The sequence below is a fragment of the Polypterus senegalus genome, unplaced genomic scaffold (assembly GCF_016835505.1).
Source record: "Polypterus senegalus isolate Bchr_013 unplaced genomic scaffold, ASM1683550v1 scaffold_5613, whole genome shotgun sequence".
Taxonomy (NCBI): Eukaryota; Metazoa; Chordata; class Cladistia; order Polypteriformes; family Polypteridae; genus Polypterus; species Polypterus senegalus.
Window position 1 is genome coordinate 1 of NW_024383587.1, and position 25,000 is coordinate 25,000.

The following is a 25,000-nucleotide window of genomic DNA, read 5'->3' on the forward strand; positions in this document are numbered from 1 at the left end:
AGATCAGGACCATATACCGATGGTCCCTCACCAGCATGGCCGTCCAGAGAGAGACCGCCAGCTGGACATGACTGAAGATGAACGAGAAGCTGCTGGGTCAGACGGTGGAGAACAGGGTCTGGATAGTGAAGGAGAGGATTTCCCAGACCTTCCATATGATGGACAACTGGATCAAGAGCATGAAGACCAGATCTTTAGCCCCATTAACTCAATCGGTAATCTTTCTGTGGGCAATTCTGCAGAATTCTTTTTGGAGCAGAACAAGGTGGTTCAGACAACTCAGGAGAATATTCTTTTAGAAGTGCAAAGCACCAGGAACTGGGATCATTTTGATGACCCTCTTGAAAATCTGCCTGTTATTGGCTTTCCAGTTAACAAAATGACAACTTCCACACCGAGGGTCACATTAAATCAGGCTCTCTTTAGCCATTTGTCCATGGAAGATCTAACCAATGGGCCTGATATAGATGCAGAGACGATTCCTGATACGTCCTTCACAGAGAGCTTAGAGGAAGTAAAAGGTAATAACAGCCAGATTGGTGGAGAAGGGAGTTTTGAACTGTGGCCTGAGCATGGGACACCAAGAAAAGGGTCTTTGATACCTCTAGCAGATGAACTCAAGAATGAAAAATATGCACTGCGACAACAAATACATCTTTCGTTACCAAATCCAAACATTATTGTTACTAAGGTTTTTCCCAACAAGGCTGTACCCAAGAATGTAAATCAAATGATGAATTCTGATTCTCAGGAGCAGATACAAAAGACCACCAATGCACACCATTCCTCTTCAGGCAAGCCTGTTGTAACAGCCAACAACCTCAGGTAAAATAACACTGAAAACAGATTTAATAATTATTGTGGTATTGCCAACCTGGTAGATGTAGTAGGTCTGCATATTTTGTTCTATAGTTTCATTTGGTTTGATTCTGTGTGTATATACCCAGAATCAAAGCCAGTCTAGTCTATATAAAGTGATTTGCCAAATTCAGTGTCTTTACTGATGCAATTATTGTATGAGGTTGTATGTGTAAGCTTTTGAATAATCTGTGTCAGATACTAAGCATAATTAGGCTTTAAAGACTGATCCTGTCAGATACAGGGCTATGTACCTTCTTCAGCATGCTAATTTAAAATGTTATATTTTTTACTTGAGTCTCTCAGCTTTAGCATGTTGCACCATCATCCATGGGGTATGATCTAATTAGTTATCTCTATAGGTAAACCTTTATTTTTTTTTCTCTTACATTGTTAGACCCAGTGTAGTATATCTTTAAGTAGAGTTTTCAGGATTGTGTATGGTGCATCTTTATATGTTTAACATATTGAAGCTTTGCATTTTCTGCAGGTGTAGCATGGTGTATATTTGGCCAAGTGTCTGATCCTGCTATTTTCAGTTTTATATACGTTTAACTCCTTTGAGTTTGTTACCGTCAAATTCAAGTAATTGCCTCTTAATGCCTGCAGTCTGAGTTTTGTACAGTATGTAGTGTCCTGCATGTTTTTTTTGTTTTTTTTTCCCCCGAATTTGTCTTATGTCTTATGATAGGGACAACTCTTACTGCTCTAATTCAGAACAAGGTATTTCAAAGTGTAAATATACATCTCAAAGATTTGGGGTACCATCAGCTATCCCATTTAATATAATTATTCTGATTATTGGGGAAAAAAACTAAAAGTAAAGTGCACGTGTGTCCAAAGTGGCGCTCAGCTTTTCTAGTGACTCTTAAAGTTTAAATATGCGCAATTTATATGTCTCTATGACTGAAAGAGAAAAGCACAGAGGCAGGGCTTGGGTGACATCAGGCGTCTTTTGATTGGTGGTGTTCTTCCTGCCCAAAGGTGGAAGTAAAGGAGCGGTTAGGCTGCTGTGCTTCCTCAGTGTACATTTTACATTAGACTACTGGCAGATCAGTCTTTTAACAGAATTAAAAACACTATTTCCTACATTGCAAGGTATTAAACCAGGTCCAATATCCCACAAGGATGCATTTTCAAACAATTAACTTGTAAGTTTAATAAAACATTTGAAAGAGGCCTTATGTGGCTGGATAGCCTGACCAATAAAATCTGTACTCATCACATTTTTGTTTGTTTTGAATGACAGTTTAATTTACTCCTTGACAGTGAGACATGATGAATGTGATCTGAGGTACTTAATTATGTCTATCTATTGTGTGTTAACCTGAACCATTATTCTGTATTTGTATTCCTTTTAGTCTAATTATGAATGCAGTATTCTTTGGAACAGTGAATACTTGTATCTGTCCTGAGCTACAAAACTTGACCTTGTTTTGAGGCCCTTGTATTAACAGAATATTAAATGCAGAAAACCTATTGGAGAGTGTTGTGAGTCAGTATTTATGTTTTGATATTTGCATAGTTTTTCTTCCTAAAATCCTGAAGTGTAATCTCTTTCCTACAGGTATGGCAGGGGCCAGTTAAACCACCCAATTCCTGATGTTTCCAAAGTGGAACCAAGAATCCGCTTCCCCAAAGAGAACAGCTACAAGCCTCCTAAGGGCCGGGGCTCTCCCCAAAAGAGCATTGCAGGCAGCATGTCCCCTCTAATATTTAAGTCTCCTGCTGAAATTGTGAAAGAGGTCCTCTTAAGCAACTCAGATGACCCATCCATGCCTAATTTCACAACAGCCAATGCCAAAGTGCCAGAGGAATTTAAAAGTCCTAAACAGGCCACCATGTTGGTCAGCCAGCTGCAGGTAAATAACAATAAATTTTAAGGTAATGTTTCATAGTTATTACGAAAGATTTTCTGCTGTGATAGTTATTGCCTCCTTAAGGCCCTGAATGCAGATCACCACTCTCAAGAGGAGCCTTAGCCTCCATGCCAGAGTCCACAGTTGGCTTGAGTGCCTTAAAGAATGATGGAGACAGTGATACAGACTTTAGAGGGTATTTCTCCAGTTTAGTTTACTTCAACATGTTGTTGTGCTTTGAAAGTACTTAGTCTTAGGAGACCACTGAGAAAACTTGATCTTCTGAATTTTCAAAGTGAGCATTATGGAATTTTATTTGCTACAGTTAGTGCTTAATGAAGCAGATGGTTTGTCATTCCTTTTATCTTATTTATATTTTAGGGTGATACTAAACTGAGAGGTGTTTGACTTTCCTTGTGTTTCAGGAAGACTACAATCGACTACTAACCAAGTATGCAGAGGCCGAGAATACAATTGATCGTCTGCGTCTAGAAGCAAAGGTACAGAAACCGTTGGCTGAGGAGAACAAGCTTTTGTTCATCTGTTTTTTTTATTTATTTATTTATTTTTATTTTACATTGTCCTTATCTCAGAAAGCAGACCAAGTACTGTGCACTTACATAATTTACAAATAAATAATTGAAAGTAATTGAAATGTACAAAATAATGCAGTATTTACTGTACATAGATATAACCACACATTCCTACTTAAATGTATGGTGGTAGAGTAATATGTGATTTCTGTGTACTGCTCACAAAAGGAGATTTTTAGAAAACATCAATCTAAAAAATTATAGAAATACAGAGTAAGTGAAGGTAACAATATCAGGTACGTCTTATGCTTTTAGCACTATTGTTTATGTATTTTTAACCATTTTATTTATTTTTACATCTTAAGTAGTGTTTGTCAGTCTCAGTAAATTAAATTAGTTAGATCAAGACAAGTAAAGGATATGGCTTTTTGGCATCAGAGGAGAGGAAAACAAAAAAATCCAGCATCAACAGCCTTCTGGGATGAATCCGTAGTCTTTTTGGAAGAGTCAAAGTATATCTAATCTAGAGCAGTTAACTGCCATCTGTAAATGTAGGAGTTGTATCCTTTAACTGTTTCTAAATGGTTTAATTTAGGTTCCACAGTCTCGCAGTAATTAACATTTCTTTCTCACAGGTCTAAAGACATGGTCTGATTACCTGAACAGATACTCTCTGAATGTGGAATTTACATACTGTATATTTGCTTGCAAAGGTTTTCTCTGAGGACTGTAGTTTCCTCCGCATCCCAAAGATATGCATGCTTAATGAACTAACACCTTTTAATTGGCTAGATCATTTACCCATCCTATGTGTTATACACTTGAACCTTTGCAAAATAAAGCACATTATTGGGAAATTATGAATTCACACATTACAGTTTGATACCATTACACTGCATATTTATTTACATTAAGAAGTCACCTTGAGATAGTGATGGATTCTGACTAAGAAATTGGAAGATATAATAATGAGCAGCCTAAACCATCATAAAAATCTAAGTAACATCTTTGAGTTCATAAAAATGCTGGTAGCCAGTCTGTATTAGTAGGCAAATAATTGACATACTGACAGATTCTTCTGCAGCAATCATTTTAAAATATTCTTGGGCTCCTAGTTACAAATGCTACAGCACATGTAGTATGTATTAGAGATGAATTATTAAAATGTTTTTTTGTCATAGTTTTGACAACTAGGTAAAAAATAAACATTGTATTATGGAAAAAATCAATTAAAAAACTTTCCTATAAAATATATTTATCATCCTTTTTAATGAATTTAAAACATAATCATTAAACAGCTTTAACAAGCCATTACTCTTAATTGGCAGTGTGCTTTTGTGCAAACTTCAGTATTTTTCATTGATGTGAAAATCAAATTTAAAAATACATGTCCCACATAGCATTCTGTTCCTCCACATATTATTGATTTGTAAACCTTTTGTCTGTTAGGGTGACTCCTATTTCTGTATTTTTAGTGTATATAGTCTCTAAATCTTATTTCGTGTTACTATCTATGTCTGTTTTACTTTGTAAGTATATTGAAGTTGTTATAGCGTTTATTTTATACAGAGCAGAGCATAACTTTGTCCAACCAACATGCAACACATTGACATTCTCTGGAATTCTATATATTATATAGAAAAATTTTAAATACAGGTATATATTGTACATAGTGAAAGTAATATTATGGGGTCTGAATTCTGAGTTAAAGTTTGAAATAGATTTATGTGTTTAAGTCATTATTGATCAGGGTTTTACCAGTTTTAGGTTCATGACTGTTTCTGTGTCAGAATTTGAGTCTGTGGACATGAAAATTGAAAAAAACAAAATAAACTTGCGACAGTTATCAGCTTTGTGTAAATTGTTGAAGCTAGTTGATTCTGAGTAAAATTTCTCCAGTAGATTTTGTGCTATAAAGATAATGATTTTTGCATTTTTCTGCATATCTGTATGCTAACTGTAGCAGACTTAGAGAATGAGGTTATGAATGTTTCAAGAAAGTATGGTATTTCATTTCATTTAATGTCAGTCTGCAATGTCTTAGTACTGGTAATTACAGCTTTATGTAGGTAACACATATGCTGGATACATTTTTGCGGCCTTTTCAGAAAAGAACACTATTTTGCATAAAATAAGTAACATCCTTTTAATGTAATATGAGTAAAGAGCAGCAGGAAATTAATTTACTGTACACAACAGGAGCAATTCCAACCAATTTTGATACTGTTTAGCAAACTCAATGTTAAGTTTGTATAGTGAGGTTCTGTGTGGTCAGTGCTGATGAAAGGAGAAGTATTTCATGGGCTAGTGTGGGCAATGGGATGCCATTAGATTGTGTTATCAGATTTACATATATTTACATTTAGAATTGATTTACAGTTTTCCTAAAGTTAAGTAAGTGTAATTTGAGGGCTATTGTGAAGCTATACATCTGTTGAAAAATACTAAAGTCTTCTTGCCCAATGTGAAATAGCATGGGCTGCGGAAAAATTACTCTGGAACATCAGATCTATTGAAGGGGAAAATTAAATAACTTATCCCAAATTAAAGCGAGGAATGCTAACGAGGACAGCTTCTAAAAGGCTAGAGTAAAGATGACTCAGAATAAGGATGGACCTGCAGCATTTAAGTGAGAAGGAAGTAATGAGCAAGTAGACAAGCAATCCCATTTAATAATTAATGTATAAGTGCACAGTATATATAGTATATGCAAGCTGAGTGGAGCAACAAGGTTTGTTTAATGTAATTTGCTCTCATAACATCTTTTCTTTTGTTCTTTTAGACTCTTTGTGTGTGACATATTCCATGCAGTGTTGAGCCTTAAACTTTCATAGTTGGTCTTTTAAATTACTACCATAGTGTTGTATGTCACATTGTAATACCAAGGGATAAGTGTCAACCCTTTTTGTATCCATGTACCTAAAGGCTGGTTCCATGAAAGGCTATAGATAAATTATGTTGTTTTATTTTTTAGGTGAACCTTTATGCTGACCCACCAAAACCAAGCCATAGCATCCAGACTGGGGTTGTTCATCAAGGGTCAAAGTTTGTTACTCTGACCATTCCTAAAGTGCAAAAAGCTGAAATGGGCCACTCTCCAGAACCATTACTTGAGCCGTTTCTAAACTCTGGTAAGTCTTTTAAACCTCTTCTATTACCCTTAGAAGTGTAGGCCTGTTGTTAACCTAAATAATATCTTCCACGGTGATGGCATGTCTTCTTTTAGGATCTAAGGCAGAGCTGCCTATTATTAATGTTGTAAGCTGGGGTCAGGTAGCTTGGAATAGGGCCATACATGATTAGTTGGTAATTAAACATATTTCCTTTGTCTTTACTTGTGCACATATTTTTATGGATAGTTTCCAGCAGTTGTTTACAGATAACTGGCAGTATACTACTTAATGGTGTGACATTTATTAGGATAACTAATTTAAAAGTGAGGAAACCAAGCTCTAGTCAGCCAGGTGGCCTTGGTATGTAAGTGAGCTTGGCATCCCAAACTCATAACTGTCTTCTAATTGATTTTCTAAAAAAAAAAAGTCAATATATTGGTGTGTATCTGTCTAAAAAAGGAAAGATATTTGAAAACTAATTTTATGTTTACAAATTAAAGCTGTTACATACATCACTGATAAATGACAATAGTGCAAATTAATCACTAAATTTTTTTAGCATGAAAATAACTAGTTTTCCATTGTTTAAGTAAGCAGTTCTCTTCTGCAGGAAATCAATATCATACAGTATATATTATAATTGTGATGGCTGTTTTCAAGCAAAAATTAAATCTATTCTTATTAGTTTAAATGTTAACAAAGGTAGTAGTGCATCCTCATAACTATTCAGCTGGACTTTAAGTTTTATCTACTTGGAACTTATGCCTTTGCAACAAACATGAACGTGATAGCTAATATATTAGAAGCCCTAATTCTTTGTGGAACCCTACATTATGAATTCACCTGTTGGCATTCAAAGCATATAAACATGGCTTTGGTATCAAAAGGTCAAGCTGTTTAATTAAACATTACATACTGCCTCACCTGTCTGTCTGTATTAAACTGTGTTAATCGTGTAAAATGCAATGAGTTGTTTTAATGTAATGCACTAAAACAAAAATAAATTTTTTTTTTACCCTTAATTGTTTCAAAGTGATACCCATTTTTCTGTTTTTGGTATATTTGTTTATAAAATAAATAGATTAAATTTATTAATTAACAGTGGTTTGGAGATTATCTCTGATGCCTCTTGACTCCTGGAAGCTGGGATCAAATAGTAGCCTAGTCAGAGTCTATTTGAAATCTGTACATTCTCCCTTTTTTTGCGTATTTTTTTTTCTCTTAGTAGATTAGTTTTTGACAATACATTGGCCCAGTATGACTCAGTGTGTGAATTTTGCCCTTGTGTTATACTGCTGTGCCGTCTAAGGAGTGTTAATGTCTTCATCCTGTAGCATTCATTTTTAAGTTTGGGATTCCTGAGAAACGTAAAATGGAATTAAAGAGGGCTTGTTGAATAAGTAGAAGTGAGTACAGACTGATACAAATCTTATACTTGAACTGCACTCTTGATACCAATTGGCTCAGTGTGTTTACTGTAACTTGTTATAAAGAAATAGAATAGTCAAAACTTTGAAATGCTTTCAGTAGAGCAACACACACTACCGATCAAATGTTTTAGAATGCCTCAGTTTTTTAGGGTTTTTCTTCAAATTGAATTTGTTGAAATGCAATGAATGACCTAAAATGGTGAAAAGTTAAACAGTAAACTGCAAGAGGTTTCAATTTAAAGTTTAGGTCAGCAAAACCTGAAAACAAAGGAAATTTCAGAATATTACAAATAGGCCTTCTTCAAGAAGCAACTAATAGGTTACAACCTACAGATTTTCTACAACAACTAAAGTAAATTAGGCCCGGCAAGTTGAACCCAACAATTTCCACAGGTGTCTCAACTTCTGTTGATCACTTAAAAACCTTCTATCTTTCTTAAAGCAGGGTTGGAACAGACTGTTACTACACCCTCTGAAGTACTACTTGGACAAGAGTACACTTTTTAGAAAGTTGTAAATTCCACTGATAATGACAAGAAAATTACAATTAACAAATGAAATGAGAGAGAGCATTATTACCCTTAGAAGTGTAGGCCTTTCATTTAGAGAAATTGCAAAAAAAATTGAAGTGTCAGTGAGTAAAGCGTCCTACACAATTCCAAAGAAGCTGGAAAAACTCTGAAATGGAAAAATCTGGCAGACCCAAAGTCACAACCCAATCGGAAGACACATTTCTTAGAGTCACCAGCTTGCATGATAGGCACCTTACAGTAAAACGGCTTCAAGCACAACTTAACAGTGGTCGAGAAAGCAAGTCTCAGTTTCTTCTGTGAAGAGGACACTTTATGCTGTAGGTTTGACAGGGTGATTGGCAGTAAGAAAACCATTCCTTAAAGGACAAAATAGAGCCTTGAAATACTGGCTGTGGACTACTAAAGACTGGAAAAAAGCATTATGGAAATCTTCGGTTCATCACACAGGTTGTTTGTAGTCCATCGAGTTGGTGAAAGGGTGGTTCCTCAGTGTGTGACACTAACTGTCAGGCATGGAGGATGAAGTATGACGGTCTGGGTTTTTTTTGCTGGAGCCAGAGTTGGTGATTTGCACAGGGTGACTGGCATTCTGAATCAGAAGGGTTATGACAATTTGGCTGTTATGTCAGCTGAAGGTGGATACTTTGATAAATCAAAAATTTGAACAGTTAATGATTCTTTGACTTATTTTCTTTTATTTGTCTTGATTATTTGTTCTATGCCCTTTAATTTTATAAAAAATGAAGACATTAAACTGCGTGCATTTCCATAAAAACTGAAAAAACCTAAGGTGTTCTAAAACTTTTGATCTGTAGTGTACTTCTTAGACAGATTTAATAGAAATAAAAGAAAGACTCTTTTTCTTCATTTGTAATTCACAAAAGGGGGAAATGACACATTTAATCAAGTAGTAACTGTAATTAAAGCGAGAAGAAGAAAGCAAATGCAAGACTGTAGAATCCAGGAAAAGTAATTGGGTTTGATACTGCTGGCATATTGCAGATGTGTGTCCTATTTAAGATAGCTTCTTAATAAAACATGATTCACCCTTTTATTTGCAATGATTATGTGTTTCCAGAGCGCCATCCTGCTGAATCACCCAGTACTGTACAAAACCCAGAGAAGGGAAGGGGAGAACGTTTGGCACAGGCCCTAGCCACTTCTGTCAAAGAATTCCAATATCAGGTGAGCTTGTAGTCAACATTCAGATCTTGTTTTGGATACAATAAATTAACCTATGATTTTTTTACTTGGCAGTATAACAGAAGAATTCACAGTATGGAGGCAGTTGGTCATATAATTTAAAATGAAAGTACTCTTTTGTCAAATGGACTGTCCAGAATATCTGTCTTAATAAAACATAAGACTTCAGAGTGAGGGGCTGTGGGCAGAACATTCAATACATCCTGCTGTTTTAACAGCTTACATTTATTTCTGCAAAGGGAAGACCGCTCAGTACCAACTGGAAAATGCTTTTTACAGATCAAGAATCTTCACCAAATTAACTCTGTCTCAACCAATAATTTAATTTTCCTTAACAGTGCAAGCAAAAGCATCAGCCATCAAGGACCACTTAGGTATTAATGAGACAGAAGGCCAACCTGCCATTGCACTCTGAAGGGCTGCATGGTGGGCTGTTTGCCAGGTCTGTCTGCATAATCTTTTGTGTTTGTTGTGGTTATTAGGTCTGCACAAAGCCTTACCTGTGTGCCAGGCCTGATATAATACTTAACCATTTTTCTGTGTGTGTGTGGTTTTTTTGTTTAGTTTTTTTTTTTTTTTTTTACATACATTAAGTGTTTTTCGAGGTCTGTTTTTTTGCATTTTTGCCTGAATAAAACACTAATTGCCTGTTTTGCTGTGGTTTGCTATTTGTCTTTATTTTGATTGCATTCCCCAGTGTTTCATCTCTTTTTGTTTTGTTAGGTGGACCAATTTGAGTCCTCAATTCAGTCAGGTCGGATGAGCCCTCATGAGCAGTTGCAGGTTTGTTCTGAAAGCCTTTTGTAGTTGGTCAGTACTCTCTGAGAAATAGGGTCCACACTTGATGAGTGTGTCTCATTTACATCTGCTTATTTTTTTCCATGTTTTTAGAGATTCTGTAAACTGCGGCAAAAGCAGGAAGCTCTGGAGAGAGGGTACCTTAAATCTAGAGAGGAGCATCAGCATTTACAACAACAAGGCACAAAACTAGGGGTTTTTGACCCAAATAGGTGAGTTGCTTCTTTTTGCCCAATAGAATAGAAGAAAAGCATAGGGCAAGACATATTGCATTAGGTTTATGGAGAGAACCCCTCTGAGTAAAATGTTTGAGATATTTTTATTTTGTAACACTTTTCTGCCCCATTTGCTTTACCTGCTGGGCCACAGAGTAAAGAGTATTTTGGGTTAATTGATGTGTTTTTCAGTTAATTAACATGAAGCTATGTATTTTAATATATTTTTGTTATTCATGGTGCCTTAATGTTGTGACATGTTGCATTTTGTGCAGACAAGCAAGCAAGAATTTTACTGTATTCTATGCCCGTAACAAATCTACTACTACTACTACTACAAGTACAAATAAAAATAACAATTTCTTTATAATGTGGGTATCTGCATTAAATATATGGCCCCAAACAAAAACCTCAATCAATAAAAAAAAAAAGTTGATATCCATAGTATAGAATTGTCATTTATGTTCAAACATTACAACATGCTCATGACCACTTTCTGAAATACTCTAGTAATCATGTTGTAAAAAAGATGCATAGGCTCTAGAAACTGTAGAGAGAAGAGCAACCAAATGCATCCATGGTCCAGAGAACCTGTACAACTGCGACAGAATAAAACTCTTTATTCTTGAGTTGAGAAGATTGCATAGAAATATATTCCAGATGTTAAAAATTACCAAAGAAATTGGTAAAGCCTATCTATTAAAATTCATTCAGCTAAATAAATGAATTGCATACTGAAAGTTATCTGTGGAAATTAAGGGGGAAGCCATGGAAGATGAAGCCAGGAAGAGTAGACTGTTGAGTCACAGTTAATGTGGAAACCATGGGAACTTTTAAAACTATCTAGACAAGATGTTGACATAATATGGGTTTTAGTAAACAAGATTAACATGGACTGAATTTACTCATTACATTTGTCAAATTTCTTATGGTTTAAAAGGTTGCTGATGGTGAAAAATAGGGAACCAAAAACTACATAAAAATACAAAACCATGGAAACCAGTTTAATGTTAAATATTTTAACGCTTAGACTAACGGGTGAGCCTGCTATTACTTGGTCATTCTAATGATGCACTGCCTTTTTCTGCAATTATTAAGTTCTAAACTGACTTGGAATGATAATAGATTCCATGTCTGTGCTCACAAAATGGATCAATGGAATGCAGATTGAAGGTACGATATAAAATAAAAAAAAAAAAGTGGATATTGTGCATTGGGTAACAGTGATATTTCTTTTGAACAAAATAAGTGCAGTTTATAGAAGGAGGCAAAGTATGTAATATGTTTGGGCTATATATGAGTTTATCACAACATTTTTTATCATCCTCACCTTTCTCTTCAGCACATATGACAGTAGAGGCTCATTCACACTGGTGTCAACAGTACTATAACAGAGATGTGTATTATTCTTTGAAATTATTGCCTTCAATATTTGGGTTGAAATATGTGTATGACCTGACATTCCTGCTTTATTCCCAGGGATATAGAAGGAGAGATCTTCCGACTGGGAATGCGCCTGGAGGATCTAAAGGACCAGATTGACCAAGCAATGCAAAGTCAACCATCCCCTGTTCCTCCCCCAGTTCCCCCTCTCAGCATGGCACTGTCATCTCTCACTGACCCCATGACACAGCCTCCTACACCTTCTGCTCAAATCCCAGTTCCTGCTGCACACACACCTCATCCTCAGGTATGAAGACATTTTTTTTATTCTTACTCCACCCTTGCTTCTGTTTATATTTTTGTTGAGAAATAGCTTTTATCTATTATAAAATAAGTCTTAAAAATGTTTTCCTGAGAAAGATTCTTTGAGTTGCAATATTTGATAGGTATAGCACTGTGTTTTCACTGGCTTGAGTTCTATGACAACTTATTCAGCTCATAGGCTGAGGAGAGACCGTGCCCTTGAAGTGACATTTCTGTGTAGTTGGAGTATTGCTGTGGTTTCATGCTTTATTTTCTCATTCCTGGAGAAGGCTGAAAATTTGTATTTATTGTTCTCCTTAGTAGTTTACAGATTCAGAGTTTGGCCACAAGGTGGTGATCTTGCCTTATTTATTGCAAATTAAAATTATTTTTATTTTAGTTGTTTAGACTTGATCCAATGAGGAGAAACTAAAAGTATCATGTCATTCCTCAAGCACACAACTGTATTTTTGAACGTGCCACCAGGCATAGCTTAAATAAATCTTTGTTATTAAGAGCTGAGAGATGAGAGAAATAAAACTGGATCCATGTTGTGGTAATCAGAATCGCTTAAATTGCTTGGATTTTACCTGTAGAAAAGTGTCCCATATTACTAATTTTAAAAGATACAGGATGATTTTTTTTAGAAAAGCGAGTGCCTGAAACTCTTATCATCTTGTAATGAAAAATGGGATACATATTTTTGAGTAAATGGAAGCAGCTAAACAGCTGTGAATGCATAGAACAATCTTTAAGCCCCGGGCTTTAATCACCTTTTAGAGAACTAGACACTTAAATAATCCTTTTAGTTGGCTCTGCCCCTAACACATTAATTTCTATCCACAGAACTCCTGGCCAGCACTGGAGCGGACAGCTGGCTCCAGCAAGGCAGATGTGAGTTCAATCAGTGGAGACAGCGAGCCAGAAGAATCAACACCTCATCCTGAAGTCCTTCCCATACCTATAAGGCAAAAGCATCAAAAAGTAGAAGGGCAATACAGCACATTGCTTGAACAGTAAGCGAAAGACAAAGCACACCAATGAATGTTCAAAAAATATTAGCTGCATTTTTTTAAGTTAAGTTACTTCTGTCTATTTCAGCTATGATAGGTTTCGGGAGCTGCCTGAAATGATTTTACCAAAGTCAGAGCAGGATGATCCCTCTGAATTAACTCCCAGAACAAATGAGCACCAAAAGTCACCTTCTGTAGATGAAAGCACACCAGCAATCCGTCCGTAAGTACATCTGCTTTGGTTATTTTACTCTTAATATTTCTGTCTTCTACCTGTGCCTCATGAATCATGTAGGTGGATCATCATAATGTAAACTATTTATTTCTACAGCAGAACATCCTATGTTATTTTATCTGGTATAATTTATAAAGCTTTAATAATTGTAACTATAACTAGTAATTCTGTACTAATGTTATCTGTTAATTTTGTTTTCTATCAGTATTTATTTATACTGCATCAATTAATTTATTTTTTTTATCTCTAGTCTCAAAATATTACTGCTAGCTGTGTTTTTTTTTTGTTTTTTTTTTACACATCAGTCTACAGTACGTACTGTGAAACATTGTTTATTGGTATTATCTTAAAAAGTATTTTTTCCCTTAGATAGATTTGTTGTGGTTGTGCTTTTTATTGTAACCTTTGGATGCTCCTACTTAAATATACAGTGTATAAGATATGCAGTGTTGCAGTTGGATTGTAGCATCATCCTTGGCTTCATCTCAAATAAGAGTCGCACTTGATTTCTCTTGCTCGAGATTTTACTGTTTTATTTTCTTAACTACCATACTGCTTCTGTATGAAAGATCATTTCATTATATAGTGCCTTTAAGGTGTATGCTTGTTTGTGTGTATTTCCTTGACCATGCAAAACCTGTAACCCCTCTCTTCTTTCTTCTTAGAGAACCAGTAGAAATGAAAACAGACCCACTGGCTTTTACTCCTGACAGATTAAGAGATTGGCCAAAACTAGTGGATGCCACAACATCTCCATGGAACCAGTCAGTTAGTTCTCATAGCAGAGAACCTGAGAGAGTTAGAGCTTCAAAACCTGAACTGGGTGTTTCTAGTCATTCTAGTAATGCAAGAAAAGACAAGAATAAACACTCAGATTTGCAACCACAAAATGCTACTACTCATATGAAGACTGTATCTCCACAGGTGAGAGCTAATCTGTGTTCATCTTTTATAGTTTATAAAACTTTCTTTTCTAAAAACATGTTTTTAGCAATTAATGAACTTCCTTTTTGAACATAAAAGTATGTAATTCAGTCTCGTATTAGGCTGAATTCCCAATGATTGAGATCAAGGAAGGAATAGTGCCTTCCTTACTAGTGAAATCTGTTAAGTTTGTGTAACAGGAGACAAAGTGATCATTTGTTTCTGTGGAATACTGTCTGCCAATTCACCATCCAGATCCCTTCTTAAAGGAAACCACAGTCCCCTTATCAGGCTTGTTATTTCTACTTTTTCAGGAGCGCATTTTATCACCAGAGACAGATAGTGGCTTCATAGGATCGGAGTGCAGTCGCTTCACTCCCGCAGTTCACAGCCCTGAGCATCTGAAGTCAAGGTATTTAGAATCATAATAACTCCTGATTCAAAGGTTTTGAAACTGAGTAGTGAAAAAGTCCAGCAGAACTGTAGCTGTTGTCATTAATAATACTTCTGGGTGGAGTTTAAGTGTGCATCCATTTGGCCTGCATGTGAGAGTTTAGTTGTTGGAGAAAAGAACTGGAGTTTGACTTGATTGATTAGGTGTTGTGTTTCACTTTCTCTTAGTGTGCCAATTTTCTGTTTTTTTAAAAAAAAACAAAAAAAAAACAAGTAATTTCTTGACAAGTATTAGGCTTTGGTTTGAAGCTTTGCGAGTGTTTGTCTATCTTCACTTTGTATAATATTTGTTATTTTTCAGACTTGTGCCTTCACGCTTCACCAGGCAGGTTGTCTCCTCTAATTCCTCTCTTCGACAATCTTCCCCTGAGACACCAGAAAGAAAATATAGTCAGAGTATATTGCCCCCAAAAGTAACTCCTGTCGCTCGTAAGCAAAGAAATAACATGGACCTCTCTGAAGCACGTTATCCAGAGCCCTGGGTTGAAAATAGGGCCAGCGAGCTTGGGCACGACTCCTCTGTCTGTGAGTAGCATTACTGCTTCTTCTTTACTTTTTACCTTTTTTTGGGAAATATGAATCATTACGTTTTCTATTTCTCTTATATTTGCAGCTCCAAGTGAATCAGAGAATGATAGGCGGGGAGCAGTCCATACTAGCATGTGGCCTAGGAGTAAATGGCAAACTAAAAAGTTTCCCACATCTGTCTCCCCACGCACTTCTCCCCAGCGCATGAAAGCGCAAAAAGTCTCAGAGGGGACTGAACTGGGCCCAGTCCACCAGTAAGTCTTATGTTCTAAGACCTATTCCTTGTGAGACGATTGTGGTCCCATTCTTCCTGTGCAAAATGAAGTCTGATGGTATCCCAGTAGGTTAACTTTTAAGACATGATGACTGAGTTCCTTTGCCTAGTCCTTGTACAGAGCTAATTCTATGTCCATGTTTAAAAATTTTATTTTTTATGATGAAGTTTGTGGTCTGGCACAAAATAATATGAGATAGGATTATAAGAACCACTTAAGTGGACAAGTAAACAAAAGAGTCCTTGACTGCAGGGCAAGGATGCTTGCATGACTACTTCACTTCTATACTTCTTTTACCTCCTAACTGTCAGCCTGTATTTTTCAGAACCAATGAGTTTTTGATTGTGTCTTTTCTACTGCAGGTCTGAGACTTGCTAGCTTACAACATTCAGTTTATATCATGGTTCAGGTTGTTTACCATGTTTCTAAGTCACTGCTAGGATAAGACGCTGTCTAGGTTAGGGGTTTATTCTTAAAACTGCCACACACCAGTGCCTCCTAGAAGTCCATTAGTGCATTTCACACTGATCACTGAGTCTTTTGTAAAACGTTAATGACTAAAGACTGCTGTTTTCAGTAGATTTGTTCAGGCAATGCTGTTCTACATTTACAGAATAAGACACAAAGCTTATTACTGAAATTGACACACATCCTCCCAACAGTGGCACCTTTGAACACATACCCCATAAATGAGCGCTATGTGATGTATTATAGGATCTCATACATCCCAAAAAGCAGGAGGTGTTCTTTGTGAATCACTGTGTTTTAGGGTTGCTCCTGCACCTAATATGGCTGTCACCAATAGTGGCTGGTGGTCTTTCAAACAGGGGAAGCGCAATTTAGGCCTGCATCATATAATTAGTTAATTATTGCATCATGCTGTTTATATATAAATACTGCCCTCCTTTCTTTTTATAGCCTGTGACCCTGTCATACCAATTAGCAGTCTTTTCCAGAGACGTGACCAGTTTCCCTTCTCTATACCTGCTGATGTAGTTCAATTGTTTCCACTAAAGACAATAGCTTATATAGGTAAAGCATTGTACTATCCAACTCAGGGCTTTTAAAAAAGCACCCAGAAATCACACTGCTTACCCCTTGTTGAACTGCAAGTCATGATTTGAAAATAGGACTTGGAGTTCAAATCTCAGTCTCCCTGAATCGAAGAAATTGCGATAACTTTTCAGGACACTTTGGAATGCCTCCTCAGGAAACACCTGTTTCAATTCATCAAATGTATTAATTAGTTCTAGGAAGCCCATGCTTTCCAAATTTGAAAAACATGGAGAAATCTGCTCCATAAGATTGTCTAGGATGGCCATGTACAGATTTCTATAACGCTTCTGGGGATCCTGCAATTGTGACAGACACTGACACTTTCACCTAGGCTCATTTCTGTCTGACACTTTTGCATAAACAGCTCTGAAAGCTTCCTTTGACCTCATCTCTTCTGCAAAAGCAAGTAGACTGTCAATTCTGTGTCCATAGCCCACTGCTGCGCATCGACAAAGAGCACATCAGTTTGTGAGAAGATTTGTTCATTTGTGTTCAGCATGAAAACAAATGTAGAATTCTCCAGTGTCCTTAAGAAGCCTTTGGCAGTACTGAGTGTGTCCTCATCTATTATGGTCTTATCCTCAATAATCTTTTCAAAAGTCTATAGGAGCTATTGCTTTAACTTTAGCCTGAAGTCCATTCAGAGAGGAACCCATGACAGCAACCCACATCAGAGGTTTTTCTTTGTAATTGTTGCCCTTTATGTCTTCATTTAAAACCTCAAACACAGACTGAGCAACCCCTCCCCTGAAACATCAAAAAATCTTGTCTAATGACTTCACTTGCCAAAATTCCTGATGGGACTGAACTTGAAATTTTCAAATGCCAAAACACTGCCAAACAAAAAGAAGTCCAGCCACTTAGTTCCTCCAATCATCATGCAGCAGGCCAGAGTCCTCGCCAGTCCATTTACTCCAAGAGATGCTGATTTTTCCTGGAAATGACATTTTGAAGCACTTGTCCAATAAACATCTAGCTTTGCTGCAGTGAAAACAAAGCATATTATGAAATGCGATTGAAGTCCAATGAAGCTGCACTTTAATGGGTTTTAATGGATTGTGCTGCCACAGGAATGTCTGAGAAAAAGAAAAATCACATTAGACAATCTGCAAGTAATTATTGCTGATTCTGAATGAAGTAGCCATGAAGGTGAACATGGTGTAGCACACTCTTTGCGATAGCAATGGAAATACAACATTACATATATGAATATTTTTTTCGTGACATTTTAGAGGGGGGAGCTTCCCTTGTAGTCTTGGAGCAGTGTCCTTTGGCTCTCACCCACTGGTACCTAGCTCCTTATGTCCCAAACCAGATTCTAAAGATTTACATTTTTATTTCATTGAGAAAGAATAATTCTTTCCAGGGTACTTCTCTGTAAGGATTCCAGAACCATTGAAGTTCTGGCCCGCTGCCTAGTTGGGTCACTCCACCGACATTTACAAAAAGTAGCAAGCAGTTCTGTGTTAGTTAGACTGTGGCCATTTTCTTAATCCTTTATTATTAAGTTTTAGATCTCTTAGCCTTGAGCTGGTTCCAAAAATGTAGTCTGTGCAGACTGAGCCTCCAATACAATGTTCAACTTGATTATTTAGATTTTTTTACCTTTCAATTTTTCACCAATGGCTTATAAAGAGCTGTTCTCTTAACTGCAGCTCAGCCTTCTCTTGCACTATAATGCCCTCTTGGACTTTTATGTTTATTCAGTGTGCTGTTGCCCTGTGACTTTGTTAGCAAGTATTTCTAAAGTGATCGGCTTCCTTAAAGAAGAGAACTTGGTGCCTGGCAACTCATAACAAAGGAGAGGTGCTGCTGAAGTCCAGGATGTTAGACTTTGTTTTTTGAGGAGAGAAGATAGGTAGGCACAAAGTGGACAAAGCAGACTAACAGGAAAACATATATTAAGTGGATCCTACAAGGACAGTTTCATTGGCATCGACTAACGTTTTCACTAATAACTATGGATGGTGTACAGAGTGACTTTATAATTGACCCGGAAATGCACTCATCATCCAACCTGCTGTTCACAGGCAGAGCTAAGTGAGTATGAGATGCACATAACTGGAGAAGAAGTTTGCATGGAGCAAATGGTTAGCTTCTTGAATATGCAGAGAGCTTATGGGTATATTAATTCTAATTGGCGGCCACACTGGATAGAAGGGGCTAATAAAAAGTCTGGAGAATGAGGTTGACTGTGAATATTGCTCATGACGTTTTTAAAATGTAAAATTAATTTACTGTTTCTCAGAGAGGCAATCCAGGCTTTGCAGGATGAGGTGTCTCGGATCAAAGAAAAGCTAGAAGAAAGTCTACGTTGGCCCAGACCAAATTCTGGCAGAGCAACCTTACCTACTAGCAGGCAAGCTGAATGTGAGTTTGGGCGCAGACAAAGGTCATCAATTTTAAGGTAAGCTTCATCAGAAGGAACAGCAATTTCTTAACTATGCAGGCTGTTTGGATAGCAGAGATTTCCACTGTGATCATTTTAAAATTCACAGAGATAGCTGACTCTTCTCTCAACTCCATAACACTTGAGGTTACTAATGAAGGTTTTTACTCCTTTTATCTGATTTCTTGAGGCCAATAAAAATGTTCCAGACTTCTTATCTCTTGGAGTACCTTTTACTGTATCAGTTTACTTTTGGGGTGATAATATATAAAGAATGTCTAGTAGAACGTCAGATTGTACAGCACTTGTCATTCAGTATTTTGTACTATGCAGCATTTTGTTACCAAACATATACCAATGCTATAATTTAAAATAATTGATTTATTTATTAATTTATTTATTTATTCAATCAAGAAAAAGTTGATGGCAAGTCTATAAAGCTTTCAGGCTGCAGCAGTACTAGCTAATGTGTCACCTTTGTGTTCTGTCCATTTTTTAACTCGGTTGACCAGTCCAGGGTCACATGGAGCCAGCACCTATCATGGCATTTTTTCCTTAGATGACAATAGCAAATTACAATAAATAACATGATCGGCATGTCTTTGGGATGTTGGAAAGAATGAGTACCCAGAGTAAAACCCACACAGTCTAGGAGAGAATGTACCAAAAAAATAGGCAAGAATTTTAAATTGGAACGCTAAATATTTAAAGACTGAGTTAATCAATTATTTGACTATTTAAGTAATCCTATAGTATAATAAAAATGTTATTCAGAGCTTGGTGATATAAATAACAAAGAAAGGTCTTTCTGGGCTTTTTCTGATAAATCAGATTATTTAAGCGTTAAGATGGCTGCATCAAGACAAATGGTTTTAATGCTTAGTTTTCAATAGTGGCTATTACTTTTGAGTTTTAGATTTTATTAGCTTTAGACCTTTGTAGATCTTTACTCTGTTGGGTTTTCAGTAGCTAGATTCATTAATATTCTACCAAAGAGTGAGGGTCCTCCATATGGTTTTCTGGTGACTTGATTGATTCATAATAGAAGAGTGGGTTGCTTCCAGGTTTACTAGCAATGGAGCTTCATGGACCGGAAGCAATTTATAGCCAGCTTTATATGGGTCAGCAGTAAGCAATAATAGGATTGATTGATATACTTGCCTTTGTCTGCCTTTTCATGGACTGGCACAAAATGCTTATGCACCAGTGATGATCCATGGGATTTGGTTTAAAGTACTGAAAGAAATGAATTGCTGGTGTGCTAGAAAGACTTCATAAAGCAGAAGAAACATGCTGATAGAAAGGTTCCTGCATGTGCCCAGTGGGGCACTAGATGCCCGCTCGAGCAGCTTATTACAGGAAGTAACTTTCTGCCCGCATTTAATAAATTTTATATTGGGAATTTGTTCGCCATTAGTGATGGCTATCGAAGGTGAAAAAGACAAAAATATGTATATATACAAGTTGATGTAACTGCTGTCAGGCTAAAATTGGAACCGGAGTTTAAGTCACACCGAATATTTCTCTTTTTTTAAGATAGACTCACCAATGTTATTCAATGGGAGATTTTTAAATTTCAGAACTTCGTAGTGGACAATCTATTTGAGATATTTCAATGAAAATTGAACTGTCTTGACAAATTTAATTGAAGAATAAGCGTGTCACGTGCCAACAGTATTAATCCTCTGGGGTCCGAGTTGCTTCATGCGGACAGACGGACAGGCCTGGGCTATTGCCATAGGTGCTTCATGCATTATATGCAAATGCACCTAAAAAATAAAATTCTGTAGAAGAAATATGTGAGTAGCATAGGGTGAATAGGGTGCTTTATGTACGAGTCTGATTTAAAGCAGCCTGGTAATGTGGTTGTATAAAAACACTGCTGTGATTCAGCTTTAAAGCCATCACAGGTAAATTGCACAAAATCACGCAACAAATTTATTTTTGTATACTATAAAAAATGCAGTATTTTATTGGGTGCAAGATTAAACAATTGTCCATTTTCATTCTTTTAATAGAAGGCTTGGCTTAAATTGGATGCAGTTTTGTTTTATTCAAGTTTTGTATAACATGACAGTACTTCTTGAGCATCAATCCAGATCCTAGCAGTACAGGCACAATTTTATATAAACTCTCTTCACTTTTTTTTAGTCTGTCTCCATTTCTGTCCTGGGTATGACTTTAAACTGCATCCAACCCTGCATGTAGGCCCTCCAACCTGCAGAGAAAACCTGGGGGTTGGTGGCAGAATTGGCACTCCAGCCACCATAAAAAACATCACACTGTTCCATTCCATCTGAACTAGTGTGGTGCTGATATGTCACCCATTTCATAGCTGCACTCAGGTCCTAATCTGGGATCCTGAGTTGGTTTCACATGTGGTGGGTGCGGCAATGCACTGTATCAGTGTGTGCTCCTAACCTCTCTCTCCATTTTGAAAAATCTAATAATGGCTACAGGGAAGTAATTAAATGTTACGAAAAGCAGGTTGTACAAAGAATTCATATTTGACAAATGCATTTTTTCATTTTTTTTTTAAATCATAAACATTTTAGCTTGAGAAGACATTCTAACATGTTGTCATACAGCATAATTTATACATTTCGTTATTTTATCTCAAGTTTTTAATAATGTTCTCTACTCTCTAGTGAATCTCCAGAACAATTTCAAGATGTGCTAGCACATGCAAAGAAACCAGATGATCAGTGGCAACCTAGCAGCCTTCGTGCAAGGCATGAACTTGAAATCAGTAAGTATTCTGTGGAAGTCAGGTGGATATTTTGCAATGTGCTAAGTCTCACTCATAATTTTTCATGAATTTCTTTATAGGCAGTGATTCAGATCATTCTCCGCCTGCACCCAGAATGCAGTCTCCAAGACCGACTCCGGCAGAAACTTTCATACAGCCCTTAGGGTCTCAGAGGCTGGGCACTGTGACGTTCAAAGGACCCTACACAGGTAGAATTGTGACAGCATATTTTTATGTTTCTGTTCTGGGTGACCTCATTCCCCCATCTTAACATAGTATTTGCCATCCTAAAGCTTTACGCTTAATAATAATAATAATGTAAGCGACGTTGTCAGCTTGGATTTGTATTTGAAATTGTCAACATGTGGTAACGTGACCAACTCTAAGTCATTGCTCTAAAGCCTTTTTACCTAGCACATATCAATCTGGTAATCATTTCGTGACAAGTGCTTGAAGTGTTTTCATTTGAGAAAGTTTGGAGGTATTGATTTAGGAGTTTTGAGAGGACTACGATATGTGATTATTTTTGAAAGACTGATGAAGCAAGTTTCTGGAGAAGTTTTGATAGCCATATTTTAGAGTGCTTTCCAATGGGACACGGATAACCCTAAATACTCACGGAGGCTGGAAACAAGGAGGGTTTTATTTGTGCCACTGTACACTGTACTGGATTGCATAGTTTAAGCTAACCAACTGCATGCTAACTCTGTTTCATCAGGAAAAGAGTATTCTGTGCTTGTGCCAGGGCTTTCAACTAGCAGAGGCAATCAACACTCTACAGCCTGTCGAAACTGTAGCCCTGTGGAAACCCGCAGACGCAGTAAGACATTCATGACACATCTTTTGTGATATAAATGGTATGTTTTTCGTGTATACTGTACATGTCAAGTTCTTCCCCTTTGGTATCTTGTTTCAGGCAGTGCTGGTGTGAGATCTCTAACCGATGAAGCCTTTGCTAGCACCACTCAGCCATGTCCTCAGTGTCGCAGGGAAAGGCAGCAAAGTTTTCATGGAAGTACACCTGCTGACCGGACTAACTCTGGTATGATATGATCCTAACCTGTCAGTCATTTGGTATTTCCATCTCCATTAGCCAAAATCTTTATTTTATTTATTTGATCTATTTATCAGCAAGTGCCCCAGCAGACCGGATTCCTGGCTCTCCTTTATCTAATTCTACTACGAGTGAGACACGTCCCATGTTCATTGCTGGATCTCCTTTTCCCTTCGTCAGCTATGTGCCTTATTCACCCACTATTCTGTGAGTAGGAATCTTCTAAAATATTAAAGTGATTTTTTTGTGGTCCATTCAGAAATAATGAGAATTTATTTAATCTTCTGTTGAGAAAGTTGTGTTTAGGTTTACAATATTATCTGCTCTCATTTATTTGAAGACATATTTGGAGACCCAGTACCCATTTACTTCCCATTAATGGCAGAGATCTTGCTGAAATGTTGCAGACAAAGAAGTGACATGACTTTTAGATTTTATCACAGTAATCTCATCCACATAGTTACAAGCTTCATACAAATAAATAGACAATGGTTTGGGCTTGTGTAAAATGGAAAGTTTTCCCCATACTCATTGACTTTGTTTAATCTCTTGACTTTATTAGATATTGCCTTCCTACTTCCTCAGAGGCTGCTGTTTCCTCTCCAGAGTCTCGCCTATATCTCCCAACCAGCTACAGTCTGATGCAGATAAATCCTAAACTGGATGTCGGGTTTCAGCAGCCACGGAGGCACAGATCATTCAGCCTGGATGCTACAGGAGTTGATACTCTTAACCTCTCCCTTGGTCATGCCATTGAAGCAGCATGTCGGTTGAAGCTGACTAGCAGTCGTATGGCACGCTCACTTACAGCGGATTTAGACCACTGTCGGGGACTTCGTAAATCCTTGCTGTATTAATATTCTCTCAAGATGATAATTAGTGTTTTTTTAATTAGTCACATTTCAAAAAGGGAATTCAATTGTGTAATTTATAATCTACATTTCTATTTTGTCAAAAAATGAAAAATTGAGGCAGTCAGTGATGCTGATATTGGAGGTACATTTAAACATACTGTAAATATTTTTGAGGAAAAGTAATTGTTTTTTTGTGCTCCAGTGCTTAAGAAAAGGCTGTTTATGTATGTTTTATTCAATTCACTACTTGGACAGTAGATGTCCCAAATGTTCTGTTTACCCGTTAACCACTAGAATACATCATAAATTAGACCAGACGGTTATGTATACATAAAAGCCATTGGGATTTCACAGCAGTGCGTCTTTGGCTTCTAGAAAATGCTAACAATAGAAAATCAGCCCACATAGTAGATCTCTTGATGTCAGTCTTATCCTGTTTGTATTGTACAGTGTACTTTCTGATGTAAATGATTCTTTGAAAAAAAATGAACATTACGGCCTTGCTGTGCTCTCTGGCCTAACCCTATATTTAGCACACACATGGCACTTTGAAGAAAGGAAGCTTTGAGACTTGAACAAGGCACAGTAAAATAAAGATATACACTCAGGATCTCACAATAGCCAGAGACAAGCCTATGTCTTGTAATTGTTTTTTCTACCTGATTTGTACATCTGTCACTTAAAAGATGTACTTGCTTCTTAAACTGTAACCTTCTGCATTATTTTATTTTTTAGTTTGTGCCACTTATGTTTACTAGAAAATTATTTACTTTAGCTCCGAAAAGCACAACTTGTCTATTAGACAAACAGACTTCTTCTGGTATCCCTGCTTTAAGTACTAAAAGAGCTCCTTGATCAGATGTTGGTAAACCAGTTCCTAGAGAGCCACAGTAACTACCAAGTTTTAAGTGTGTGGCTTGTGTTGTGCTGCTTTCCTAATCGCACTTGTTATACTGACATGATTCTACACTCTTATTCCAAATTTAAAAGTTCATGTCATATTCTATGCTTTTTCAGAAATTAAGCAAGCATTGATTCTCTTTGTGATATGTACATCAGCAAAATGCAGTATGTCTACCTGACCTACACATTAGTTTGTTTGTATACTATGGGAAGTTATTAAAGCAGCTAATTTATCATCATCAAAACAAATGCCTCATGGCAGAACCAAATTTTCTGCTTAGTAGAGAAAAGTCAAAATTCATTTGCATCTACATTTAACATGTTGTTGCACTACTCTGG

At 36.8% G+C, this 25,000-nt stretch overlaps 1 protein-coding gene across 1 annotated transcript; it reads left to right on the plus strand.

Moving 5' to 3' along the window:
- Positions 1-6: 6 nt before the first annotated feature.
- Positions 7-24,994, plus strand: akna (AT-hook transcription factor). The gene is made up of 21 exons (XM_039743096.1): positions 7-825; positions 2,426-2,720; positions 3,143-3,217; positions 6,225-6,381; positions 9,405-9,511; positions 10,253-10,312; positions 10,421-10,539; positions 12,022-12,232; positions 13,075-13,244; positions 13,330-13,464; positions 14,142-14,400; positions 14,715-14,812; positions 15,155-15,378; positions 15,467-15,635; positions 18,961-19,119; positions 21,750-21,850; positions 21,931-22,059; positions 22,569-22,670; positions 22,767-22,892; positions 22,982-23,111; positions 23,467-24,994. Exons 1-21 carry the CDS (start codon positions 20-22, stop codon positions 23,759-23,761), a joined length of 3,927 nt encoding a protein of 1,308 aa, XP_039599030.1. The 5' UTR covers positions 7-19; the 3' UTR covers positions 23,762-24,994.
- Positions 24,995-25,000: the final 6 nt, after the last annotated feature.